General features: G+C 41.5%; 2 protein-coding genes across 3 annotated transcripts; one reads left to right on the top strand and one right to left on the bottom strand.

Annotated features, from left to right (window-relative positions):
• Positions 1-1,011: 1,011 nt before the first annotated feature.
• Positions 1,012-23,118, bottom strand: LOC6605789 (cyclic AMP response element-binding protein A). Of its 2 annotated transcripts, XM_002030568.2 has the most exons (6): positions 22,058-23,118; positions 6,136-6,346; positions 4,180-4,676; positions 3,631-4,080; positions 3,237-3,380; positions 1,012-3,145 (listed from the first exon to the last, which is right to left on the bottom strand). In XM_002030568.2, the coding sequence occupies exons 1-6, from the start codon at positions 22,109-22,111 to the stop codon at positions 2,951-2,953; spliced, it is 1,551 nt and encodes a 516-aa protein (XP_002030604.1). In that variant the 5' UTR covers positions 22,112-23,118; the 3' UTR covers positions 1,012-2,950. The 2 variants fall into 2 exon arrangements, with proteins under 2 accessions (XP_002030604.1, XP_032573249.1); XM_032717358.1 differs by lacking the exons at positions 6,136-6,346; positions 22,058-23,118 and adding an exon at positions 5,125-5,143.
• Positions 23,119-23,749: 631 nt separating this feature from the next.
• LOC116800902 lies at positions 23,750-24,738 on the top strand. Its single transcript, XM_032717360.1, has 2 exons — positions 23,750-24,235; positions 24,299-24,738. The coding sequence occupies exons 1-2, from the start codon at positions 24,068-24,070 to the stop codon at positions 24,638-24,640; spliced, it is 510 nt and encodes a 169-aa protein (XP_032573251.1). The 5' UTR covers positions 23,750-24,067; the 3' UTR covers positions 24,641-24,738.
• Positions 24,739-25,091: the final 353 nt, after the last annotated feature.

The following is a 25,091-nucleotide window of genomic DNA, read 5'->3' as shown; positions in this document are numbered from 1 at the left end:
ATAACATCAGTAAGAATCAACCATATTAATCACCACTGCTGGAAAACATTATTTTTATTTTTCCGCCTTTAAGTGAAAAACAATTTTACATTCCTGAAAAAAAGGATAGTTTTTGCTTAGATAATAAGGATTATTATAGTTTTTCCAATAGCTGAGTAACTGGTATCTGATAATCAAAATGTCACACTGATGTCTTTCCTTCTTTTTATATATCGATGTTTCATAAATAATCATTTAAAATAGGAACAAAAAATAATTTACTAGTTTTATTTAAATTTTATTTTGAAAGATAACATCAGTAAGAATCAACCATATTAATCACCACAGCTGGAAAACATTATTTTTATTTTTCCGCCTTTAAGTGAAAAACAATTTTACATTCCTGAAAAAAAGGATAGTTTTTGCTTAGATAATAAGGATTATTATAGTTTTTCCAATAGCTGAGTAACTGGTATCTGATAATCAAAATGTCACACTGATGTCTTTCCTTCTTTTTATATATCGATGTTTCATAAATAATCATTTAAAATAGGAACAAAAAAAATTTTACTAGTTTTATTTAAATTTTATTTTGAAAGATAACATCAGTAAGAATCAACCATATTAATCACCACTGCTGGAAAACATTATTTTTATTTTTCCGCCTTTAAGTGAAAAACAATTTTACATTCCTGAAAAAAAGGATAGTTTTTGCTTAGATAATAAGGATTATTATAGTTTTTCCAATAGCTGAGTAACTGGTATCTGATAATCAAAATGTCACACTGATGTCTTTCCTTCTTTTTATATATCGATGTTTCATAAATAATCATTTAAAATAGGAACAAAAAAAATTTTACTAGTTTTATTTAAATTTTATTTTGAAAGATAACATCAGTAAGAATCAACCATATTAATTACCACTGCTGGAAAACATTATGTTTATTTTTCCGCCTTTAAGTGAAAAACAATTTTACATTCCTGAAAAAAAGGATAGTTTTTCCTTAGATAATAATAATTGAAAGTACCAGATTCCCGCTGTTTGTATGGTTGTTTGAATTTTATTTGGAATTGCACTTTTACTTTTGCCAAATTACAGCAACCAATCATAAAAGTTTTACAATTTTTTTGGATGTTTTTTCTTGTTTTGTTTTTTTTCCATTTTCAACGTTAAACATACAATATATGCGTTTAAAATGCTATAGCCAAAAAATAGTAAATAGTCGTACATTATTCATACTTGTATATATAAATATATCATAATGTATATTTCATGTTGTCTTCAATTTGTTTGTTTAACGCTTTATTAATAAATTTTTTTTGTCATTGCACGAGCGTTTTGATTTTCAACATCGATTTCTGATTTTCGTATTTTTACTAAATATCTTTCTTTTAAAAATGTTCTAACAATTGCACAACTTCGCCCGCTTGATTTATACACACATTCACAGACATACATAGAAATAGCTAAATTATATTTTATAGATATTATCGATTTGATAGGAAATCAACGGGTTACGCTTGAAATTTCCGTTAAGTAATTTTGTGTATATAAATTCAACTAATAAAAACTAGAATGACTCATTCAGAACGCTGCGAAAAGAATACAAAAATATCTGTATAAATATGTATGTATGCCAAAAAATTGCACTAAAACGTAAAACACAAATTGTAAACATAAAAAACAAAATAATTGCTGCGAAATTTGATTAAATTGGGTTATACTCTCAAAATATCCCTTCGGTCAGTGCAGCGCGGTCTTATAATATAAAACTTAACAAACAATAATTCATTTTCATAATTGGCTCGGAAATTGTTTTAAATTGGCCAGGCAACGCGGCAGTTGGAGAACGCAATCGAATTGGGGATACGGATATGGATACGGATGCAGATACGGATACGGATACCCATTATAAATTCGTATGCTTTCCATCTATTGAAACTCCAACTTGACGGCCGCCGGCGAACAGATGATGAAGAGAAACTTAAATGCTGCATATAGACATAGTTCGTTACATAATCCTCCTATATAGCTACATTATGGAATTGTTTAGGTATTTTATCTCGTCGTCAGCTTTCGTTATTCGTTTTGAGAAATATCGTTTAAAGGAACAAGAGTCATGCCAAAGACAGCACAGAGATTGAGCTCCGGGAGTCTTTCGTTAATTCATTCATTCAATCATTATTAAAACATAATGTACATGTCGCCTCCAACTGTCGGCTTAACTCCAATCTGGATTTCATATACAATCAGAGCCTATTTGCGATCGGCTTTCTTTTTATCTTTCTATCGTTCTTTCATTATTATTATTTTTTTGTTGTCGTTAACGTTTTCATTACTTTGCTGTTTTTTTACGTTTTTGTTTTTGGTCTGTTGATTTCGTTTAATTACAATATTATTGTTTAGCTTCTCTTTAGACGCTTTCTGGATTTCTGGCTTCTGCATTTGAGCTTCTCGTATTTGTAAGTGTAATTGTAATTGTGGTTGTTGCTGCAGCTGGTCATTTGCCTAAGCTAGATCAAGTTTATATAACAGGAATGCATGACTAATATACATAGCTTTATAATATAGGCCCTACAAGTAGCTAGGATTACATACACATTATTTATACGATATTAGTTATGGGCATTCTGGGCATCTGGGGCCCTGCGGAATATTTATTATGGGGGTGCGGTGGAGCAGGAGTGGGGAGGGGAATGTTATACCGCTTTCTGCTATCCAAAAGCCGAACAAAAAATTCATCAGGGTTTCCTCGTCGCATAAATTCATCAAAAACTCCCAGACTGATTAAATCGAAACAAAAAACTAAACTGCATTAAGCTGAACTAAATTGAACTGAACTGAACTGAACTCAATTGACATACAAATAATAGATCTAAAATATAAAACTCAGGAAGGCGGGCAAACAAGAAACGATTCCGGCTACAGAAGCCCCCGGGGATATCGAGGGGTCCATGTGAATCCGGGTGCTTAGGACTTTTTCACATTGTGCTTGCTAACTAGGGCCTGCAGTTTGTGCAGCTGACTAAGTAGATTGGCATTGGTCTCCTCCAGCCCCTCGAGGCGCTTCTTGTAGTCGTGGTTTTCGGTGACCAGGATCTCGACGCGCCTCTCCAGCTGGTCCATGTACTCCTTCTTCTTGCGGCGGCTTTCCTGAGCAGAGATCTGTAAAATGATCCAAAATGATATATAAATAAATATGATTTCTTTTAGACGGTTGTAAACGATAACGCTGCATCGTTTAGTTTGCACCTACTTTATTCTTGATTTTGCGTCGAATCTTCTTCAGCGATTTCTCCTCGGCTTTGGTTAGGGGTAGCTTCTGCGGAATCGGATACCCTTCGGCCAGCAAAGTGCGTTTCTCCTCTTCCGTCAGCAACAGCGTCCCAGTGGAGCCCTTCTGCAAAATCCACATAATTGTCCAAAGAGTTAGTGAGTGATGAATTTCTTGCTGAATCGCCGCAATGACGAGCATAAATTGTTCATAATTTTAAAAAAGATTCTTTAGCATTTTCTTCTCACTTCCTATGACTAATTTTAGCTACTTGCTACTCTGAAATCGTCTTACTTGAAACAGATATTTATTTACGGAAACAATGGTTTTTCATATGGCCAAAACTATTCCTAAAATAACTATTAAACAAACTTACCGGCTGCGAGCTAATCAGCGGCGTGTGGATCGGCTGCCGTGTCGTGGTGACCGTTGAGCTGGAACTGGAACCGGACGCTGATGCGGATCCAGAGGACGAGCGCGTGATGCTGGCAGCGGTGCGGCTGACCCGTACGGATGACTCACCGCCGGCTGGATTGGCCACGGAGATGGAAACGGTTGCGTTCGGCGACAGGGGCGCAAACAGGTGTTCCGGACTCAAGTTACCTTCGGAATCGTCGCTGGGCAGGGAGGATGGTGGCGTCAGCGGGATTCCATAGCCGTGGGCATGCGATTTGCCCGAGCTATTGCTGGTGCTCTGTTTCTCGCTCTTGATCTCCATCTTGGCCAGCAGCAGATTGTCCTGGCCAATGATTTGCTGCTGGCGCTGCTGGGACTTTATGAGGCTGTTGTTGCTGTTGCTGCTGGCGGTTAGCAGGAGGCCACAGTGCTGCAAGACAAACATTTCCCAAAAAAAATATATAAAACATAAATAAATATGGCAATTAAACATTTTGGGTGGAGTCCTAGTTATGCTGTGTGAACTCACCTTTGGCTCGAATAACATTTCCGACTGCAGGTGGGCCAGATTAAGGCTGAGCTGGTGCTGCGAGCTGCTCGCTTGAGAAGTGGGACTGGCGGGGCAGCTGGAGTCCGGCGACATGGGCTCATCCTTGATGGCCGACTCGTCGATCTCGATGTCGGAGCAAATGTCCGGCGACATGCTGCCTTCCCGCAACGACGACACCGAGGAGCTGCAGTCGTTGTCGTACAGGTGCTGAGGTAGTTGAAAGTGCTCCAGATTGGCCACCACCACGTGGCTCGAGCCGGATCCGTGGTGTGGCTGGTGTGCCTGCAGGCTTTGCAGGCCGGAGGATCGTGTTAGATCCGCGACGGAGGTGTTTAGGGCGGGATTGCTGCTCAGCCGGCTGATGGGCGTGGCGTGCGTGGGCGGGACGTGGAAGGTGAGGCACTTGGGATCGATGGTCACGCGCCCATTGGTCGCCGTCTTCGGTGAAATGGCGGGAAAGCACTCGTCGTCCATGTCTGGGGAAGCATATATATGAAAGTCATTAGAGATTTTAGTTAAAGAGGGTTAGCTATGACAACTTAAGGGACACGTCATCGGAATCCACAGCAACACTGCGTATTAGTGATCACAAAATGTGAGTTACACTTTCGATAAGCTTGTTATTTAACTTCAAATAAACTGCTAATATTTCATTTCATTATAACCAAACTTTTGCTTATAGCCCCTAAAACCTAAAACTTCATAATGATTAAATATCTTTTTCTATTTAAAAAATTTTATTTGCCTTGGCTTGCGTCAGTTAAAATCGGTATCCGTTAGGCTCAGTTAATTGTTAATTTTCCCAAAAATAATTAGCTCACAGCCGTATTTGCTCCATCCCCCTTTTTGTTCCATAGACAATGGGCAAAATCAAATAGAGCAATATGTGGGTAAATATTATGGCCAAATATTATTGCTTCTAACCCATATTATTATGCAAGAATTGGGGCTCTTTAGACTGTAGTCTGTAACTAAGCACTTTCCTTTGCCTGAGCACGCGTCAATTGGCCGAGTTGCACTTGTGTTTGCATTTCATATTCTGTTGTTTCAGTTTTTTATATTTTTTCTGGCAAAACTTTGGGCCCCACCCCCCGACGCCCACGTCCGTAAAACTGGCCCAGCACAGTCACAAAAAAAAATTTCGTTTTATTTTATTTACACAGTTGTCGTACAGTTTCCATAAAATTACAAATAATAACAGCTCGAAAAAAAGAGAAGCCCAGAACTCAGGCAGGGTAATTATACACAGTTTGCCGTCATACATACGAACAACTGATATCGCGTCAAAGTACAAAACTTCATGCACGAGTACTGCGTTAAATTGCTAAATGCTACCGCGACACTAGAAACAGAACAGAGCGGATCTGAAACTGTTTTTCAACTGTTATTCTTGTCAGCGTTGTTTTCACTGTCTACATGGCCCAAATTAACCAACTGCCAACTGTGTTGGGATTGCTGTTCGGGGCTTACAGACAGACCCCTTCAATAATACAAAAAAAAAGAAAAAAAAAAACAAAATTGTTCGGTCTGCGTCTAAATGCAATTGGCCGTGTTATCGGTGATCGCTCTGTTTCGATCAGCAATCGTTCAAATTGCATAGGTCCACCTTGATGGGCATTCTAGCATGTGCTAGCATTGTAATGCAATCATATTTTAATATTTTATATTACATGAAAGCCCACCATACTATATCTAATAAACTGTTTTATGATATTTATGAATGCTTGCATGTCTGCAGTCATCGACAATCGATATGTCTAACTAGGTACGACCCTGTTACTGTTTTTTACTGTTATCCATTCCTAAACTTGGCCTTCTTTACTTTAAATGGCTTTGACCACCTGCACGATTTTGATGAGTGTCATTTTACTCTTACTTTGCTAGATTAAATGTATTATAACACGTTATGGCCTATAGGTTTCTTGAGGTACCTACCCTCGATCTTGGCCTGGAGGCTTTTTGGTGAATCGGGCAGGGACTCAACGTCGCTGCTGAGACTGTAGGAGTGCTCCGTCTTGATCGGCTGTGTGCCATTGAGCAGGGCATCCGAGATGAGCTTGTCGTTGAGTATGACGGTGGGATCTTTGACGTCCCGATCGAACAGCCAGTCGTGCATATCGTGATCGGGGCTGATTTTCAAGGATTCCTGTAACAGTGCCAAATGGGAACAAACAAATGGTTTGCAATTAGTTAATGTACAAAAGTCATTCATAGTCGTGCTGCACAGCGATAGCACGCTTATATAATTAAAACACAAAAACTGAATGCGAAAAACAAAAGTACATCTGCTCTACCTACCTATTTATACCTACATACATATATACGACCTATGGCAAAATCACACGAGAATCGCACACCCAAAACGCAACGCAGCCACTCGGACCATGCAGATAGCTCAAAAAATGAAGTATATTGTATAAAATAACAGATTTCATTTGATTTGATTCGAGAAGTACATATATGTATATATATATATAGCGCAGATCCCGAACGGCCGCTGCATATGGTGGCTATGCAATATATTTTTGTTGTCAATCTTATCAGAAGACATTTTACCATCGACCACGCTCGCCGATTCGGACGTACCCTTGAAATAATTTTTGTTGACCCGGACAATCAGTGGAGGGAACCATTTTGAAGTTATCAATCGTTAAGTCATTATTTTTGGGGACCCGCATATCAGTGGTGGGTATTTTTCTAGCCTAGCCTAGGTGGGGTACCAGGTATTTGCTTCTAGGTTGGGTAATTGGTACTCGAACTTTATGGGGCTGCGACTAGAGGAATGTTTGGCTGACTTAAGGAAATGGTAATTCGACAGAATCTTAACTTTTCGAAAGCTAACAGGTAGCTTGATACAAAAAAAAAAAAACAATCTTCTGATGAAAAAATATAGTTCTATGGTTTCTTGCACAGAATTTCAAAAGAGTTTCGATATATCATGGCAGCAATAGGATTAATCGGGATTTTCCTGAAGGACCCGTCAAAGGCACTCAACGGTCATTGCCCCTGGTTCCATTAGTCGTCAATCGAGTTTTGGGGCAAGTGGTTGGCAAATGGTTGGCACAAATTTAAATTAAAAGTAGCGTGGAGCGGTGTTTGCAAGAGTGTAATTAATTATAATGAACAGGGCCAGTGTTAAGTGTTTTCGATGCCGAGATGAGCGCAAAATCCAACCTTGCAAATCACTCACAATCACGATCAGAGTGCAGCACAAATAATCCAAACAAGTTAGCCGTGTATTCTATTCAATTCTATTCTATTTGCCGCCAAAAACAGCTCCAGAACATATTTATTGTGAAGCTAAAGCCCGCTCGATGATGTAATCCCGAATGTGCCAGATTTTCGGACTGGATTCGCTTAATTGTCGCCCGCAATCTACGGCAATAAATTGCTGACCCATTTGGAGGTGGCATTTTGTGGCAAATATGCACATGGATACAACTACTTACATATACACCAGAGTGACTGTCTGTCCGTCTGTCTGTCTGCGATAAAGAAGTGCATGTAATTACGCTTCAAAAACACATTTGTATGTAAAATCCCAGCCGAGCCCCACCTCACCAAAGTTCACATTCTAAGCCAAGCCAAGTGGAATCCAGTTTTGGCCATAAAAATAAAGGGAACGTCGTACGGATAAATACATACGCACGCATGTACATACATACATAGGTATGTAGGCAGGTACGATTCTTCCCGGTTCTTTGTGGGTCTTTGGTTAAACGAATTCTTCGGGTTCCTCCACGAAATCTACCGTAGAAGGAACCTACCGTGAGTCCAAACATTGATTACCGTTTGCACGCATGCATTTGAAGGAATTTGGAATAATTATGCTCCACTCGCAGTTTCGAACGAGGGTGATTCGATGGGTTTACATCAACGTAAAAGTGTCAAGATCAACGTGCTCTACGCCGATGTATGCTCATAGTTGACCCTTAATTTATAGCTTAAAGATGTTACTATAACTCTGTTGTTCGCATATTAAATGTATGATATTCGAATATCTCCAAAATACAAATTCCTTTTTCTCTATGTATATTAGAACAAATTCCAGTTGTGAGCTGTAGCTCTCTATTTTTTCTAATATTGCGGATTACCTAATAAACAATAAAATGTATTTTTCATGTAGCTCACAAATCACGGAACGTACGCAAAAATACAGCAGCCCACTAATATGTTAAGCTCGATTGTGAAAAAAAAACAAAAATGTGAATTTTTTAACAAATGCAAGACTTTATGTTTTTCTAAAAACAGATTATAATTATATACGAATTTGACGCTAAGTACATAATGTTAGCACTGTAAATTGGAAGTAAAACCGATAATTGCCAAATAGCAGCAGTATTAACTGATGTATTTCAACGTAAATACCTTAAACCATAAATTAGCCCCTGTCGTTTATGTATTTATACGTAATTACAAGTTTTAATACCTTACGAGATATTTATTTTTACCGCATTGGAAGGAGTTTCTTTAATATTTTACGGTGAAGTGCTAATAACGTTTTCAGTAATTAGCCAAAAATGGCAAAGGGCCAAAGAAAGTGCTATAATAGTCGAAGTTTCTCTTGACCAAAAAACCGCAGTCGATGTTTACTGTAATTCGTACATTCTGAAAGCCAACGAAAGTATGGAATAACCGAGAATTGATGATCCGCCCATTTTGCTAATACTCGTGGGCCGTCCCTCGCATTTCTTTGCTGTTGTTGTACATTTCATTGGACAGTGCATTAAAACACAAATACACAAGTGCTTTCTCCGCATTTTAGCCGTCTCCGCACATCGGGCCAAGAATCAGCAAGCAGTATGGTATATATAGTATACAGTACTACTTATAAGCACCGAGAAGCGTAAATAAAATGTGAGTGTGCGTGCCCAGTGTGTGCGTGTGTGTGTGTGTTTATGATGAGTTCAACGAACCTCGGGAATTGTTGAGAATTAGCAATTCTTGAAAAATGCTACCAAAACGGGCAACACAGATAGAGACAAACACACGTACTTCCATTCGAACACACAGATACAGAATACAGATGCCCAGGCGGCAGTCGTACAAATACAAATATATGTACATATGTATTTATGTATGTATGTATGCCCATCGGTCGTCTGTATACAAATATGTATGTTGCCGATGATGAAAGAAAGAAGAAAGCCAGGAGAAAAATACAACAGAAAAAGACGGCAAAAATGCTCGCAGGCATTTGCTACCTCTTTTGTTAGCTGCTGCGGATCAGGTGGGGGCATCGTGTTCCGGAGGTGGGGTATTACACTGAGGGAAAATGCGCACTGCCCCTTTGCAATGGTCATCGTCGTATCTAATCTTTAGTCATGCCAAATCAAAGCCCAATATCTTAGTGCTAAGATAACTTTTGTTTATTTTCAATTCTATTTATGTCAATTCGATCGCAAATCTTATCAGCTTCTAACTTAAATCCAAAGCATTATACTATGGTGAGACCCAAACGAAGATCGTTTAATATGCCGCAACGACCTTGCCCGGAAAATGTGTAAATCACTAGGTAAATATGGACATTGCGGTCTAATAGTACAAAAATGTATCACTTTTATTTCAATTTTACCATTTCCCCAACATTTTAATTTGATTTTTGGAATCAACATATATGCAAGTATAACCAGTACTATAAACCATCTGTGATATTACGATCTAATATTACGCAATCCTATAGCTACTGCAGCTTAGCTTGAAAATATTTCTCATGGTGCACCTGTAGCACCGTTTGTTGAACGTTCCAGGTGGGCTTTTGCCTCCGAACCACCGCCACTTCTCCGATTTGTGTGTTCCGATGAAAGCGCGGCACCACCGGTGAAATGGCTAAGGGCGCCTTCTCAAGTGGAAAGCGATGTGGTGTGGTATGTGGTACGGTGTGGTGTGGTGTGTGGTGCGATGCTCGACTTGGAGCTCAAGTTGGAGCTGAAGATGGAGCTGGAGTGGCTCTTGGGCCACAAAAACCGCTTGAATGCGGCTAAGCTCGACTTGACTTGACTTGGCCGGGCAATCGATTCGATTGCCTAACCATCGGCGGTGGAGCCTGCGTGAAATGCAGTCATTTGACCCCATTTCATTGGCGATTCACAAATAAAAAAAAAAATAAAAAATAAAAAAAATAATAAAATGAAAACCTGTTGCTCCGCTCGAATGTCACGTGCAGAGAATTGTTCTGCGGGTTTCTCGCACTCGTCACTTGGGATCCCAATCAGGCAGCCACTTTGGAAACGATTAAGGTGGAATCAAATCGAAATAGCCGCCGAAGGGGTTTTCTTTATCTTACGGCATTAAATTAGCATACACACATGGGTGTTGGTGATGAATCAATCAAAGCAAGCAAGAAGTGTGCTCTTCATCTTTTTCAGTGATTTTCATTTTTTTTTTTTTTTTTTACGAAGTTAATTTTGTGTTCACCATAGCATATCGTCGCGATCGAACACTCAACGAGTGCAGACGTGCCTGCGGGCCGCGAGTTATCTGTGTTGTTCACATAGAGCCCGCATTTTAGCAATTTAACACAGCAGCACCCACGTGCAGTGGTTGGTACACCGACCAGCTGTACCCAGACACCGTCCCCCCCCTCCCCCCCCCACGATCCATCCCCCCTCATCATGGATTGGCAGGCCACCCCCTGCGCCCACAAGCCAGGGAAATCAACCCCCTGCAAGAAGGCCCGCAGAGTAAGGGAATCCAGCCCGAGCAGCGACTCCAGCACCTCGCATTCGGAGCCTGGCAAGCGCAAACCTGTGAGCAAACCCACGCCCAACATCAGCGCAGCCTATCGTCGAAGGCTGGCAAACAGATTTGCCATTCTCTCGAACGAAGAGGACGGCAATGACGACGACGAACAAGGCATCCAAGACGGAGAACCTGGACCTGCTGCCACCAAAACCCAGGGCAAACCCAAGACTACTCTCAGGACTTTCAAGCCACCACCAATCTTCATACCGGATGTGACCAATATCAAGGCTCTCACTAATAGCATTGCTGGAGTACTTGGCAATGATGTGGAGTTCACACTGAAAATGGCAAGCAACAACAACGTTCGCGTGATGACCCCGGACAAGGAAAGCTTCTCCGCCCTGAAGGACTTCTTGGCCAAGTCCAATAAAAGGTTTCAAACCTTCCAGCCCCGAGACGAACGTGCCTATAGAGTAGTCATCAAAGGTCTTCACTACTCAACGGACCCAGAGGAAATTCGGGATGGGCTAAACCGTCACGGACACAAGGTCAGAGACCTCTACAACCCCACCCAAAGAAGTACCAAAAAGCCACTTAACATATTTTTCGCCAATCTCGAGCCGGCCAAGAACAACAAGGAGGCCTATAAAGTTACGCGACTTTGCAGATCAGTGGTGACAATCGAGCCACCGATAAAGTTTAATGACGTGCCGCAATGCTATCGCTGTCAGGCATTTGGACATACCCAACGGTACTGCCACCTAGAACACAGGTGTGTCAAGTGCGGAGACAGCCACCCAACCGTTGAGTGTAAAAATAATAATAAGCCGGCCCATTGCTTGCACTGCGAAGGACCGCATGCAGCCTCATATAAAGGTTGTCCCGCATATAAGAAGGCCAAAAGCATGCTCGCTCCAAAGCTGGCTTCAGCCCCACGCGCCCATTACACTGTGAGCAGCAGCAAGGTTACTCCTAACGTTAGTTTTGCCAACGCTGTCAAGCAGGCAACTGATGAGACACATGCCATCCCTCATACTCAGGCCAATTTTGACAACCTGATGGAAACAATAATGGGCAGAATGGAAGCCATGTTTGAAAAAATGATGGAGAAGGCGATGAGTCAAACGAATCAGATGATGGAGAAGGTAATGAGTCAAATGAATCAGATGATGGCAACCGTCTGTAAGTCCCTATGCAATCAGCACTAGACATAACCATCTGGAACGCAAACGGCCTGATCAACAACAGGCCAGAGGTCGAGCTTTATTGCAAGACCAACCAAGCAGATATTCTCCTCATATCCGAAACCCATTTTTCAGACAGGTCCTACTTCACCTTAAGGGGGTATGACCTCGTGTCAGCCATCCACCCTAATGGTTCAGCACGCGGCGGCGCCGCCATCCTTATTCGCAGCAGCATCAAATTCGACACCCAACCACCAATTCAAGAGGATTGGGTGCAATGCGCCCGAATATCGGTAAGCACCACCCACGGAGACATTACCTTAGCTGCTGCCTACTGCCCACCCAGATTTAGAGCCACGGACGATTGCTTCTCTTCGCTTTTGGACAGCCTCGGCCCCAAATTCGTCATAGGAGGTGACTTTAACGCCAAGCACACTTGGTGGGGTTCCAGAGTATGCAATCCAAAAGGACGCGCGCTATGCAGGCAGGTTCTCTCCCGCAACCTCAATTGCCACGGAACTGGGACGCCAACATACTGGCCCACTGACCCTGCAAAAACTCCAGACATCTTGGACTTTGCGATCTCTGGCGGCCTGGACCCGGCAAGAATCCAGACCAGGGAGGTGGAAGACCTTCTCTCGGACCATAGTGCCATTGCCGTTTCGGTCTACGCCTCAGCCATGTTGAGATCCGCGGGTAAAAAGTTAATCTTCAAAACGTCCGACATCAGCAAATACCACCACTGGCTGAACAACTCGACAGTCACTAATCCACCATTGGATACCCCTGAACTTATAGATGCGGCCGTTGTGAACCTCACCTCGCAAATTCAGGAGGCAGCAACTTATGCTGCTCCAAGGTTCTCTAACCAAACGAGGGACAGAAGTAGAGACGTCCACTTTTGGAATCCTCGGGTTAATGAGCTCAAGTCAGAGAAAAGGCGTCTCCGACGGGTTTGGTTCCTCTCCAGGAACCCTAGAGACAAAACAGCTCTCAACAGAGCCACCAAGGAGCTGAAGGAAACTCTGGCCAGGCTAAGGAAGGAGGCCCTCGACAGCTTTGTTGGTAATCTCGCGCCGGGTGATCCCCACCACAACCTGTGGAATGTTACCAAGCGCATCAAGAGGCCACTGAAGAGGATCCCGCCCATCAGAAGACAAGACAACTCATGGTGCAGAACTGAGACCGAAAGAGCCAACGCATTCGCCGAGCACTTGGAGGAAGTCTTCACACCAGCCAATCGATGTTCCCCAAATGAAGCAGCCGAAACAGCCAGGCTCCTGTCAGAACCTCTCTTTGACTCCGAGTCGATACCCCAGGCCACGGAAGAGGAAATCAGCAATTTAATAGCGGCAATGGGTAACCACAAGGCTCCAGGCGATGATGCCATCAATGCCATTGCTTTAAAGCTCCTCCCCCCTATTAGCAAGTCACTAATCACGACCATAATAAATAAGTGCTTGCAATTGGGGCACTTCCCTTCATCATGGAAACGCGCCGAAGTAGTTATGATCCTGAAGCCTGGTAAACACGAAGCCAATCCCGCCTCCTACCGCCCGATCAGCCTACTACCAGTACTCTCCAAGATACTCGAAAGAGTATTTTTGACCAGAGTATTGCCGGTGATTGAGGAGGCTGGTCTGATCCCTGATCACCAGTTTGGCTTTAGGCGCCGCCACGGGACACCAGAGCAAGGCCACCGAGTAGCGCAATATATCCTGGACGCCTTTGAGAATAAGAAATACTGCCTAGCAGTAATGCTGGACATTAAGCAAGCCTTTGATCGTGTTTGGCACCCCGGTCTCCTCCTAAAGCTCAAAAACGGACTGCCCCAGCCATATTTCAAGTTCTTAAAATCGTTCCTGGAGGGCAGAAGATTCGCCGTCAGGTGTGGAGAAACGCGCTCAGACGTCAAAGAAGCCCGTGCAGGAGTTCCCCAAGGAAGCGTTCTCGGTCCGCTCCTCTACAACGCGTATACGGCTGACCTGCCGGTGATACCGAGCCAGTACATTATGGCAGCCACTTACGCCGATGATACTGCGTTCCTAACAACAGCAGATACCCCAGCAGAGGCCTCCCAGACTATGCAGGAGCAACTAGATCTACTGAACACGTGGCACACGAGATGGAATATATCGGTAAACAGCGACAAGTCAACCGCTACCACCTTCGCAACTAGACGCGGCACTTGCCCACCAGTCAGTTTCAACGGGTTCCCAATCCCAGAGGTAGCCAATCCAAATTATCTTGGCTTTACACTGGACAGGAGACTTACATGGAGACCACACCTGCTAAAGAAGCGGAAACAGGCGGAGAACCGAGTCCGTGAATTCTACTGGCTGATGGGCAGACAATCTAAGCTACCGACTTCCACTAAGCTCCTTATCTACAAAGCGATCATAAGGCCAATCTGGACGTATGGCATTCAACTGTGGGGCACTGCATCGAAAAGTAACATCAACATTATCCAGACATTCGAAAACAAAACGCTCCGCACAGTCACAAACGCTCACCCTTTCCACGATAATGCCACTATACACGAGGTCCTCAGCTTCCCCTGGGTGAAGGATGAGATTAAGAAAAGCAGCAGGCAGTACATGCAGAGGCTTCAAGACCACCCAAACAACCTGGCACAAGACCTGATGGACACCAGTCAACGCACCAGGAGGCTGCACCGATCACACCCTTTGGACCTCTCTGGGATTAGACACGCAAATTAAATTAAATTATATACATACATTATTATATTCTTCATACATACAATATCGACAGTTATTGTATAGTTTCGCAACAATTTATGTAATCAATTAATTCTCTACCGTTAAGTTTAGTCATCAAATTTAATGATTGTCCGCGAAGGACAGTTTTAAATTAATATATCCAAAAAAAAAAAAAAAAAAAAAATGGGTGTTGGTGTTGCCGGGTCCCCCCCTGTCTTTCGTTTTACCCATTATACAATCTTATTCAAATTTCCAGTCTTCGGCTCGGTCTTCCCGGAGAAAAAAAAACCAAAAAACGCCAAGAAAGGGTGAAAAAAAGAGCCACAAACCATACAATTTCATAAAAATAATTAAACTGGTTATAGTTTGGCTTGGTTTCTCCTCTTTCTTCTTTCTTTTTACCTCTGTATATTTTCATTGGGCTTTACTTTGCCTCTTCTGGCTGTTTTGTCTATACATTTTTTCGATTTTGCTTTTTTTTTCGCTTGCTCCACAATTTGGATTGATTAAATAATGTTGCAGCAAGCGAAAACCTTTCACATTTATAAAACTGCAGTCGTGTGCGTGCCGATCATTATGTATGTATCGCCTTTTCTTTGTGTTGTGCACAGCATTTTTTAGCCGAGTCTTTATTTCTTTCCAATTTTTATGCCCAGGCTGCATCATTCGGCGCTGGAGTGTTGGTAAAGTGAAAGGTGCTCCCACAATTCAAAAAGAGCAGAAACCAAAAAAAAAAAAAAAAAAAAATACGAAGCGAAAAAAAAATAAAACACAAAAACACGGATACTGAACTGCCTTTTAACTTGAAAAATTGCTACGGTTTCGTTTTTCGTGAGCGTGGTAAATGGTAATGGGGCTACGATGTAAATGGCCATCGTCGAAATGCCTCTGCTTTTGCCTTGAAAAGAAAGTGCGAAATTGGCCAGAAATGCCGGCCAAAGAATCCGAAGACTTCAAAACGGCTGAAAATCAGAACGCGCAATGAACTCACTCATATTACGTATCCGCCATGTTGCAGCCTCCAATGCACAGTTAGGGTGTCTCTGAGGCTTCCATGACGTAGTGATGGTTATAAATATAGCCTAATATGTATAAAAATAGCTGGCGAAAGGGAGAATAGGGCGGATGGGTGGGTGTACATTGCGGGCTTAGCTTATCACCACCATATGTTTGTGCGCTTTTTTGCGATGAAAGTACGTAAGCAGCGCGTCTGACGTACACATGAACAATTTGCCAAACGGAAATCACTGTGAAAGTAACCAAAAAAAATGCGAATAGGCGGTGCTCAAGTTGGATAAAAACTGCAGAATCTTCGCTAAAATCCTCATCCCCTACAGGTGGTTAATCATTGGGATAGTGGGTGCTCAACTAAGATCCACCAAGTCTCAGCCTTCGAGACCGTCTAATGCCTTTCACAAAATCGCTGGCGAGCGTCGAAAAGCCAAAATCGTACATCTGCATATATGCAAAACAGACATAACCAATTTGGCAATGCGCGGATGAGTCAGAGAGCTGGGCGACCTTATTGGAGAGCCCATAATGAATTCACTTTCAAGGCTTCTCGGAAAGATAATGCTTGAAAAATGTGCCTGTCGCCGGGTAATTACTGAATTCTAGGCCCTAACTTATGACACTCTAATGGATTTTGATGGAGTGAAGATTGGGGTTTCTGGTGAATCCGATTAGTGCACTCTATTTTGGGTTTGCTAAAAATATCATGTTACGTCAGTTGGCTTTTTATATTTATTATTATATATTTTTATTTTATATTTTTATACTATTACATTGATATTTCCAAAAGGGTGTTTTTTTAATTTGGTTAAAACCTACTTTATGACATTTATTCTAGTTTCTTCATCATAGAAATTCTCTTAAATTCATTGCAGAGATTGTCAGCTGTAAGCACTCTCCCTTAACTTTTCCAAATGAACCTTAAGGTCCATATGGTTGTCAGAATTACAGAATTACGGTAACAGAAGAAAACTCTACAAAAACATCTTTAAAATGTCTTAGGGTCAAAAGGGTATACAAATAACTTTTTAAAACGGAGTGCAAATAAATAAAAGCTCTCGGCCTTCAATGGCATTTATTTAAAGGTTTAAATAATTACAAAATTATAGTAAGTGATTTTATACATCTAAGAAATCTGTTAAGAAATTTATACATCGAAGAAATCTGTTAAGAAATTTATACATCGAAGAAATCTGTTAAGAAATTTCGGAAGCAAAATTTCTGTTATTTCTTAGGCTCAAAAAATATCGTTTTTTCAATAATTCTATTTTGAGCAATTAAACATGAATCTTAAGTCCTTGAAAACTACAGTGATTATCGCTTACTCGCCTGGTGCCAGATAAAATGTCCAATCCGAGGGTGGTCTCCTGGAACCCCGCTCCTTAATCCCTGCTTAAATGCTACTTCCATTGCTTCTCCGCCCACAAGAAGCAGCTAACTGTTGCTTCCTTGTTGCCTGTTGCCTGCTGTTACACTTATCGTGTAGCACTTCATTAGCACAGGCAATATGCTGCAGCGCCCACGCCCAGTTTCCCAGCTTCCCAATCCCCCAATACAACCCCCCACATCCCCCCTTGATGAGTGGGGAGAGGGGGTGCGCTGTAACATATTGTAACTTCCGAGCGGGTCCATGAATAATTCACGCTCTTCGGGGCTATGGCCACAAGTCAACTCCTTCGACATCCTGACATTGACGTCAAAAAAACAAAGCGCGAACAGCTGGCCAAATGGCCCAAAGGCCGCCCACTCTTTTGGCCAAAAGAGAGCAGCTACCGCAAGTAGACTAAGCCCGGTCGAAAAGAGCAAGCTAAGAGTGGATTTTCCGCGTGGACACTATGGCTGCGCATCCTGCAACGCGCAGCGCGTGTAAGTCCGCATGAATGGCCGACATGAATGGGAAGCTATATATATATATATCTATACAAGTGTCTACAGAGAGAGGGAAATAGAGAAATAGAGAGAGTGGAGCCATTGGGACTGGCGCACATGTAAACCAATACTATGTGTGTGGGGGCACAAATTTAATTATGCGCGCTTTTTTTTTTTTCTGCCTCGGTTTTGTTGCTTTTTTTTTTGCTCTTTCGCTGGCTCGCCATATGTTTGGACTTTTGGCATAGAAATTGTGTCGCTGGAGCGCAATAGTCGTCGCTGGGTTTCTTTGCATTCGCTTTGTGCTTTAACCTGTTTTGCAGATTGCAACGCTCCGGCTCATTGGAAATGTCAAAGTTAAGCAATACACAATACGCTGTACAGCGTATAGCCGAACAACGCGGCGTATACGCGATATGCGAGATATACAGACGACTGGATAGACCATATTGAAAGTATCTAACGTGCATAGCTCGAACTAGTTATTCAAATATGCTCCCGAGAGTCAAGACTTTGAGCTATCGAAGTTAACAAAATGCCGACACAGCCTGTTGCCAAGCACGTTTTACTGATTTCCGTTTCTTGCTCGCTGGAGTTTGGTAGTAGTATTCTCGTGTGCATTTTAAGTAGCGAGCCACATGCATTTGGCCGTTAGAAAATCTCAGTCTAACCTCAACGAAATGCACATTTGCATTCGATGGCCAGGCAACAGGCCATATAGGGTATCGAATTGGGCGAAAAGAAATTGCTAATACCATTATGCATGCCCCGCGCCCCCGCCACCTTTGTATATTTTGCTTATATAAGCGAAAGTTGGCCCACAAAAAAAGAATAACTCTAGAAATGTCAGAAATATATATTCGCTTGTATCTCAATGGAAGTGGTGAAAAGTTGCTGACTTCTGGTCTTCTTGTTAATGCTGCACTTTTTCGCCGCTTCGGTCTTTAACTCTTAACCTCTCACTCTTTCCGTTTTGGCCAACGAAATAATTTCGGAAAGTCGATGGTTTTCGACTTTGGTCAGCATTCTTCTCTGAAGGCGAATGCAATTTATTTTGCTCAAGGCAATCTTTTCCGGCAGTCTACGGTTTCCACTGCAGAGCTTCTTCTTGTTCGAGGCCAGCTCTGCGACGATCTTGAGAACGTTTAGTTCGAAGCTTAGCTTTGTTTTCGCTTTCTTTCGAGACACAACCCTTTCTCACATACTAGCCTATATATGAGTGCGCGGATTCTACTTAGCTATTGAGAAGATAAGCTCGTTTCTAAATACGCATTAATTAGGCATTCTGTTTCCATGTGCTGGCTACTCTTATCAACAAAATGTGAAAATTTCAGCAGTAATTTTAGCGCTGAACAGAAATAATTTCATTTTGTATTTTCTTATCAAGGCTGGACCAGAATCGAAAGTCGTTAAGCTGAAACATTGATATTTGTATTTGCACTGGAAACGGTTTAAGCTGTATTCTTCGTAAATTGAATAGCCAGTTACACAGAGATCATCGTAAGTAATGTTGTTGGTTTTTCCACCGCCAATCGATTTTCACAGAATTCCCCCGATCGCGAATATATATCTATTGTATGCGTGTGTTTTTCTAGAGCTTTACAGATTCTGCTGTGTCAACTCTTCATTGCTACCAACTGATACTGATAGTCAGGGGAACCACTCCAAGATCTCTCTGAATGAAATGGTAGGGGATTTCTTGATAACACCGATCGGAATCTCGGAAATGCAGGGCACGTGACATTATCGCAGGTCTCTCTGAAGACCAGCTAACCCCAACTGGGACTTTCCAGTTTGTTGCCTTTCTGAAGCCTCTTGCCAATTTAATAAAATTGATTATCGATCCGTCAAGTTATTATTTTTGGTTTTTTGTTTTGGTTTAACGCAAGAACAAAAAAATAGCATGGCATCATAATTATTATTTATTTATTATTATTTTTTTTTGTCAACAGTTTAAGTGGAAAATGGTGCGCTAAGGCTAATCAAAATTGGGCATTTCAGGCCTTATCTGGGCGCAAGTTTACTTTTTTTGTTTTCGCTTTATTTTTTGGTTACAAAATACTGTGTGATAAGATTGTTGATATGCTTGAAGAGACTTTAGAATGATAGTTTATATTATTAAAATAATGCCAAAATAGACTACTGATAGGCTTGGGCTAACAAAACAAACGCTTTTGGATCGGATCTTTCAAGGAATTCAGCTATCTAGCCATGGATGATATCTAACCGCGATCTTGATCTCACTTGCCAGGGTATTTGGGCGGCGACTTCCCACAGAACCCGATAATTTCTTGTTATGGGCACACACAGGCATTTGAGATACTTATGAGGTAATTGAGCGCACGCCCCGGGTACGGGTACAAAAAACGCAACAAATGCAACAAAACCAATAAAAACTGCACGCGCATTTTCCCGGGCATTGGGCCTATTTCTGTCCCTCCGGCTACATTGTCTACAAGTCGAGTAGTCGCCGGCGCGCATTTATTATCTCCCAATAGTAATGACACTGACGTGCCATACTCTATTTGACTAGCTGCAAAGTGCAGCCGCAGCAGCAGCAGCAGCAGGCGAAAAAAGTCATTACTTTGCATTTAGACCAGCTGATAGCAGCCTCTTATCAACTCCACATGTGTCCTCCTCCCAAACCGTAATAGATTCTTTTCTTTTGTGCTCGCCCAGCGGAGCTTCCTGTACACAGCGCGCAAAAGTTGAGAGCGGAAATTTTGAAACATATTATAATAATTTATAGGGTATATAAAGAATAGTATAAAGTAAAATGTTAAATTAATTTCAAAGTGAAAAGTATTTGTTTTAAAATTCATAGTGATGCCTTAGGACCATTTCCAAGAAAAGATCACTAACTACGATAAAAAACGACGTTATTAACTGAAACTGATACAATTATTGTAAGTATCTACTTAATTTGATTTGGATCTGTTTTTTTACCGTGTACAACAGCAAGAACAAGTGAAACGAACGGACTTGGGCTGAATGGACGGGCGGACGACATATATTCATTACTGTTTCCGCAGCGATAAGCAATAGACGTCGGCATCTCCATCTTTGAGTACTCCGCAAATGAAGCTCAACCCGGCACATACGTACTCATTTCATTATATTGAAACAATTCACGATTGCAGTACGAGTATTTCGAGCTGCGGGGGTGAAGTGAATGGAACTACGAGCACAGAACCACCGAAACAGAAATCGTTCGCTAATGATAAATTTCTTTTAATTTCTTGGAAAACTTCAATTATCATTATCGCCAAGCAATACAAAACAACTTTGTAGGACAGCGAAACTTCTAAGTTATGAACAGAAATGTTTCCTGAATGCCAGATATAGTCGCTGTCGCTTATCAAAAAACCATGTAAATTGATATATTCGAACACAAAAAGTCACTAAAAATTGTCTTCCTCCCAAAACGAGCACGTAACTGCCAAGATAAAAAGCCTTGAAAGCTGCCTTTTCCTTTCGGCACTAGAGGGTTTGTTTGATTTCGGTACGTATCTATTTGGCAAAGTTTTTTTCTTTTTTTTTTTTTTCTGTTGAGTAATGCCATTGGGTTCGGCAATCCAAGAACGTCCTCCACGAAAATGAAACCAAAACTGTGATTCTGGGTGTGTTGTATATTACGGGCAGTTCGATTAGATTCTGGTTTTTTTCTTTCACTATACGGTTATTTTTTTTTTTTTACATTCGGATTTTGGTGGTGCGGTGAGCGGACATTTTTATGAGGTGGCTTGGGACAGGTTTGATCGTAGGCCAGTTTGTCGGTGATCGGTATTCTCTCAGGTGATCGCATACATACATATAAATGCGAACCACTTAATATGCAGAGAAAGAAAAGAAAACTGGCTAAATTCCGTGGGACCCTCAGATCGAAATTCGTTTCTTGATTTTCATTTTACTTAGAATTCAGCTCATGAATATGTTCACGTTTTTCTCCCCAACTGATAAGCTTAATGTGGGTCATTAAAGTGTTTTTCCTTAGATTTTTTAAAATGCAATTTCGTTTCGTGGAAGCACGACTCTTGCATGTTTAAAATGTATACCGAAATGACTTAATAATCGTATTGAAGATGTCTCTGTAGTCAAAGATCGAAGTTCAAGGGGTTCACCAAGTTTAGTTGCGGCATTGCCACATAAAATTTAGTGAGCTATAATATACATATAAGAGCTACCTATGTATATCTCGGACATTTTCTTATCGTTGCGTTCGAGTTGTCGGCTTTAACTTTCACATACTCGTATAGCCCATATCAAGCATACCTGCTGTAATAAAAGGCCTCAAGTATCAATGGTTCTGTTCTGACTGATATAATATGGGGGTACAAGTGGCTTTTCGCATTTTTATTTGTGCTCTGGAGTGGTAATTCGAACACTTACCGGATCTAAGTCGGAGTCCCATATATCTTTGAGGTCGCCATCGTAGAATTCCATGGTTCTTTGGGGTTGGCTCTAGTCAGATGCGCTCTAAGAACTCTTTTAGTTGGTTTTTGTTTTGCGGTTCGGGGATGGTATGGTATGGTATGGTATGGGGTTTGGTTTAATTCGGTTCCACTCGGTTGCAGTCACACTAATTTTTCTACTTTAACCCACTTAAGAACTGTCTTCTTATAATTTTTGTAGTTTATGGTATTATACTATTATTTTCATACGATTTTGCTGACTGAAAGATGGCTCTTTCTCCGCTCTTTCTCTTTCTTTATACTTTATCTTCTTTATTCCTCGTGCTCTCTTCTACCTCTCTTTCTCTTTTATTTTTTACTTTACTTTTTTCCGTAACGAACAGTTCTGGGTGATGACTGTTGGTTGCTTCTTTATAACACTTATTAAGGGGAAACCTGTTGCTTCCAGAGAATGTTTTCACTTGACATTGTTATAGTCTGCGTGTGTGTGTGTGTGTGTGACTTTTGCGTTTGTATGTGTATACCGGGCATTCATTCGTATTGGTTGTGTGGTATTTGGGGTGTATCTGTGTACGGATCTAACTTGGTTTACAACTGTCGGCTGGATTTAACTTGTTGCATGCGTTTTTCTCGTCGGATTATATTTGGCGTTAACATTAATTGAATTATTAACTTTTTCCCGATTCGGAAACGAAACACTCGATTTTCATAGAAAATAGTTATTATATGTATGTTTAGATTCAACGTTGATAACCATATAATTTAAGTTTATTTGATTTTTCTTTTCGCTGTACTGTGTTTTGGACTCGATTACGATTTCAATTGATTTAATTGAATTTTTTTATGTGTTTTGTGTGTGGATGGGCAGTAAACCGCTTTTGAAATGGCTTTGCTCGGCCCGTGTATAATAGCATATAATATGTGTAGTTAATATCGTTAACTTTAGCAATAATATTTGTATGTTTGGATGTATGGGATGGTAGCACACAATTAGAATAAACTGTCCGTAGTGCGACTGCAGCCAAAAACGGTACTAAACTAAATGTCGGTGAAATTCTTGTGAATGCGAACGAACGAATCGAAACGTCAGCCCTCTGCTGACGTCGCTGCCGCTGCTCTGTCGCTCTCTTTTACTCTGCAACGCTCTGTCTCTCTTCCGCACGTATAGCGCTCTCTTTCCGTCTATCTCTTTGTCTCTCTCTCTCTCTGCGTTTATAATGCCGGCAATTTCAGAATTTCATACAGAAAACCTCGAACAATTGATACTTTTTGTAATTTAAAAATAAAATTAAAATTGTTAAATTTATTTATTTATTGATTTATTGATGTTTCCTCATCAAAAAGAGAATATAAATGTTTAGAATAAATACTGTTTTACATAGTAATTCTCAATCAAAAGCAGAAATCTTAAAGATATTTTTAGTATGTTTATCAAAACCGCAATTATTGCCTAAATGTAATCTTCCAATTTGAAAAGAACGTTACAAAAAAAATATCGTATCTTCAATATCCTGTGTTAATAGTGTTATTGATTCGTTAATCTATAAGAAACGTTTGGGGTTGTTGATATTTCGTTCCCAAAGGTCAACTAATCACATACCTTATGTTACATTTGCTATAGTTTAATTGAATTTACTGACTTCTTAACGAGTTTGGGGTAGTTGTAACTGAAGCCTTGTACCATGCATTTCAGATATTGTATTCCCATGGTTCTTGGCCACCAATCTACCCTTGATACTGTGTAACATGCGGGCTAGCCGGCTTCGAATCCGAATCCCGAATGCGATAGCATCCGACTCTCTCCCGAAACGCGTGCTCTTAGTGAAACTTTCACGCTCTTTGGGGCTTCGAGAAGTGAATGTAAGTTGATTGTCGTAAGCCGGCTTTGACGTCGTTTTAAGACCGGAGATCGGAGACCAGGGGCCCGAGATTTGAGATTTGAGACCCGGAGCCGCATAGGAAAGGAAAACAAGTTTCTTCCGACGCTATGGGCTGCGTCGACGTCAGCGTTGCGGCAACATTTGTTAACCTGTTTTTTATTATAGATTTTGTGTTGTTGCTGCGAGTATTTGATTTGGCCCGAATGCACGATGGTGTAGGTATGGGGGGTCTTCCCCGCTCTGCAACCAGACCCGACTTTGGCTGCTGCCGCTTGGTAACACTCACTCCGTTGATCTTGTCAACTTGACCAAGTTATTTGAACTATGCACATGTGCAGACCATAGAGAGTCGGGCCATTCCAACCCAGGCGAGCCAAGCCGAGTCATTTGAAGGCTGTTTGCCGGAGCTGGGAGCAAAGAGTTTTGCTCGGAGATCTTTAAGAGCCAGAGCCTATGGATATGGATATGTCTGTGTGGGGATCTTTGGGGCCTGGCCTGGACTTATGCTGCTGCTGCTGCTGCTGCTGCTGCTGCAATGCTGCAATGCTGCGACGACGGCGACGACGCAAAGTGAATGTACTTTCAAACCAAAGATCCGGTTTAAAGCTGCCCGGGCAACAGATACAGCGCAGACAAACGACGATGACAACGGCGATGTTTTCACAAAAACGCTTGTGTAATACATATGGAGAGGCATAGGTATATGGGTATAGCTCCGTGCTCCGTGCATGTCATGTATACACCCGCTGAAAATATACACACAGCTATCGGCCACTAATTTCTTGTTTGTTGACGTGACTTTATTGTATTCATTTTAAAAATTTCAAATTTAAAAATCCCCAATATGGCTTACACCACATAGTAAATCGAAACGGGTTGCCCCGGGTTCGCTTGATTATCGCATTGAAAATCCCCCAATAGGCAATATAGACAACAAGCTCAAGCTCCCAAGACTCCAGATCAATGAGCCCTGATAGCTGAAGCTGGCTGGGCCAACAAGACGCCTCTGAGAGGGATCAGATCATTGTGCGGCCTTCTTTTTCGGCGCTGAGTACATCGATTTCTCCACTCGGTTTGGTCATAGAGGATTTCCCTGAATTATGACACATATATTTGTGCGCTGTATTCGAT

Source organism: Drosophila sechellia, chromosome 3L (genome assembly GCF_004382195.2).
Source record: "Drosophila sechellia strain sech25 chromosome 3L, ASM438219v1, whole genome shotgun sequence".
NCBI lineage: Eukaryota > Metazoa > Arthropoda > Insecta > Diptera > Drosophilidae > Drosophila > Drosophila sechellia.
The sequence above is the reverse complement of the archived record's forward strand: the minus strand, read 5'-3'. Positions and strand labels throughout refer to the sequence as shown.

What these genes read in the sequence shown, in the direction of transcription:
- LOC6605789 (XM_002030568.2), bottom strand. Translation starts at nt 22,111, where the DNA reads ATGGAATTCTACGATGGCGACCTCAAAGATATATGGGACTCCGACTTA. An exon ending in CGCTGATTAGCTCGCAGCCG is followed by an intron (nt 3,381 to 3,630) that starts GTAAGTTTGTTT and finishes TGGATTTTGCAG; the next exon opens with AAGGGCTCCACTGGGACGCT. An exon ending in GACGCAAAATCAAGAATAAA is followed by an intron (nt 3,146 to 3,236) that starts GTAGGTGCAAAC and finishes ATCATTTTACAG; the next exon opens with ATCTCTGCTCAGGAAAGCCG.
- LOC116800902 (XM_032717360.1), top strand. Translation starts at nt 24,068, where the DNA reads ATGGGCTGCGTCGACGTCAGCGTTGCGGCAACATTTGTTAACCTGTTT. An exon ending in ACTTTGGCTGCTGCCGCTTG is followed by an intron (nt 24,236 to 24,298) that starts GTAACACTCACT and finishes GCACATGTGCAG; the next exon opens with ACCATAGAGAGTCGGGCCAT.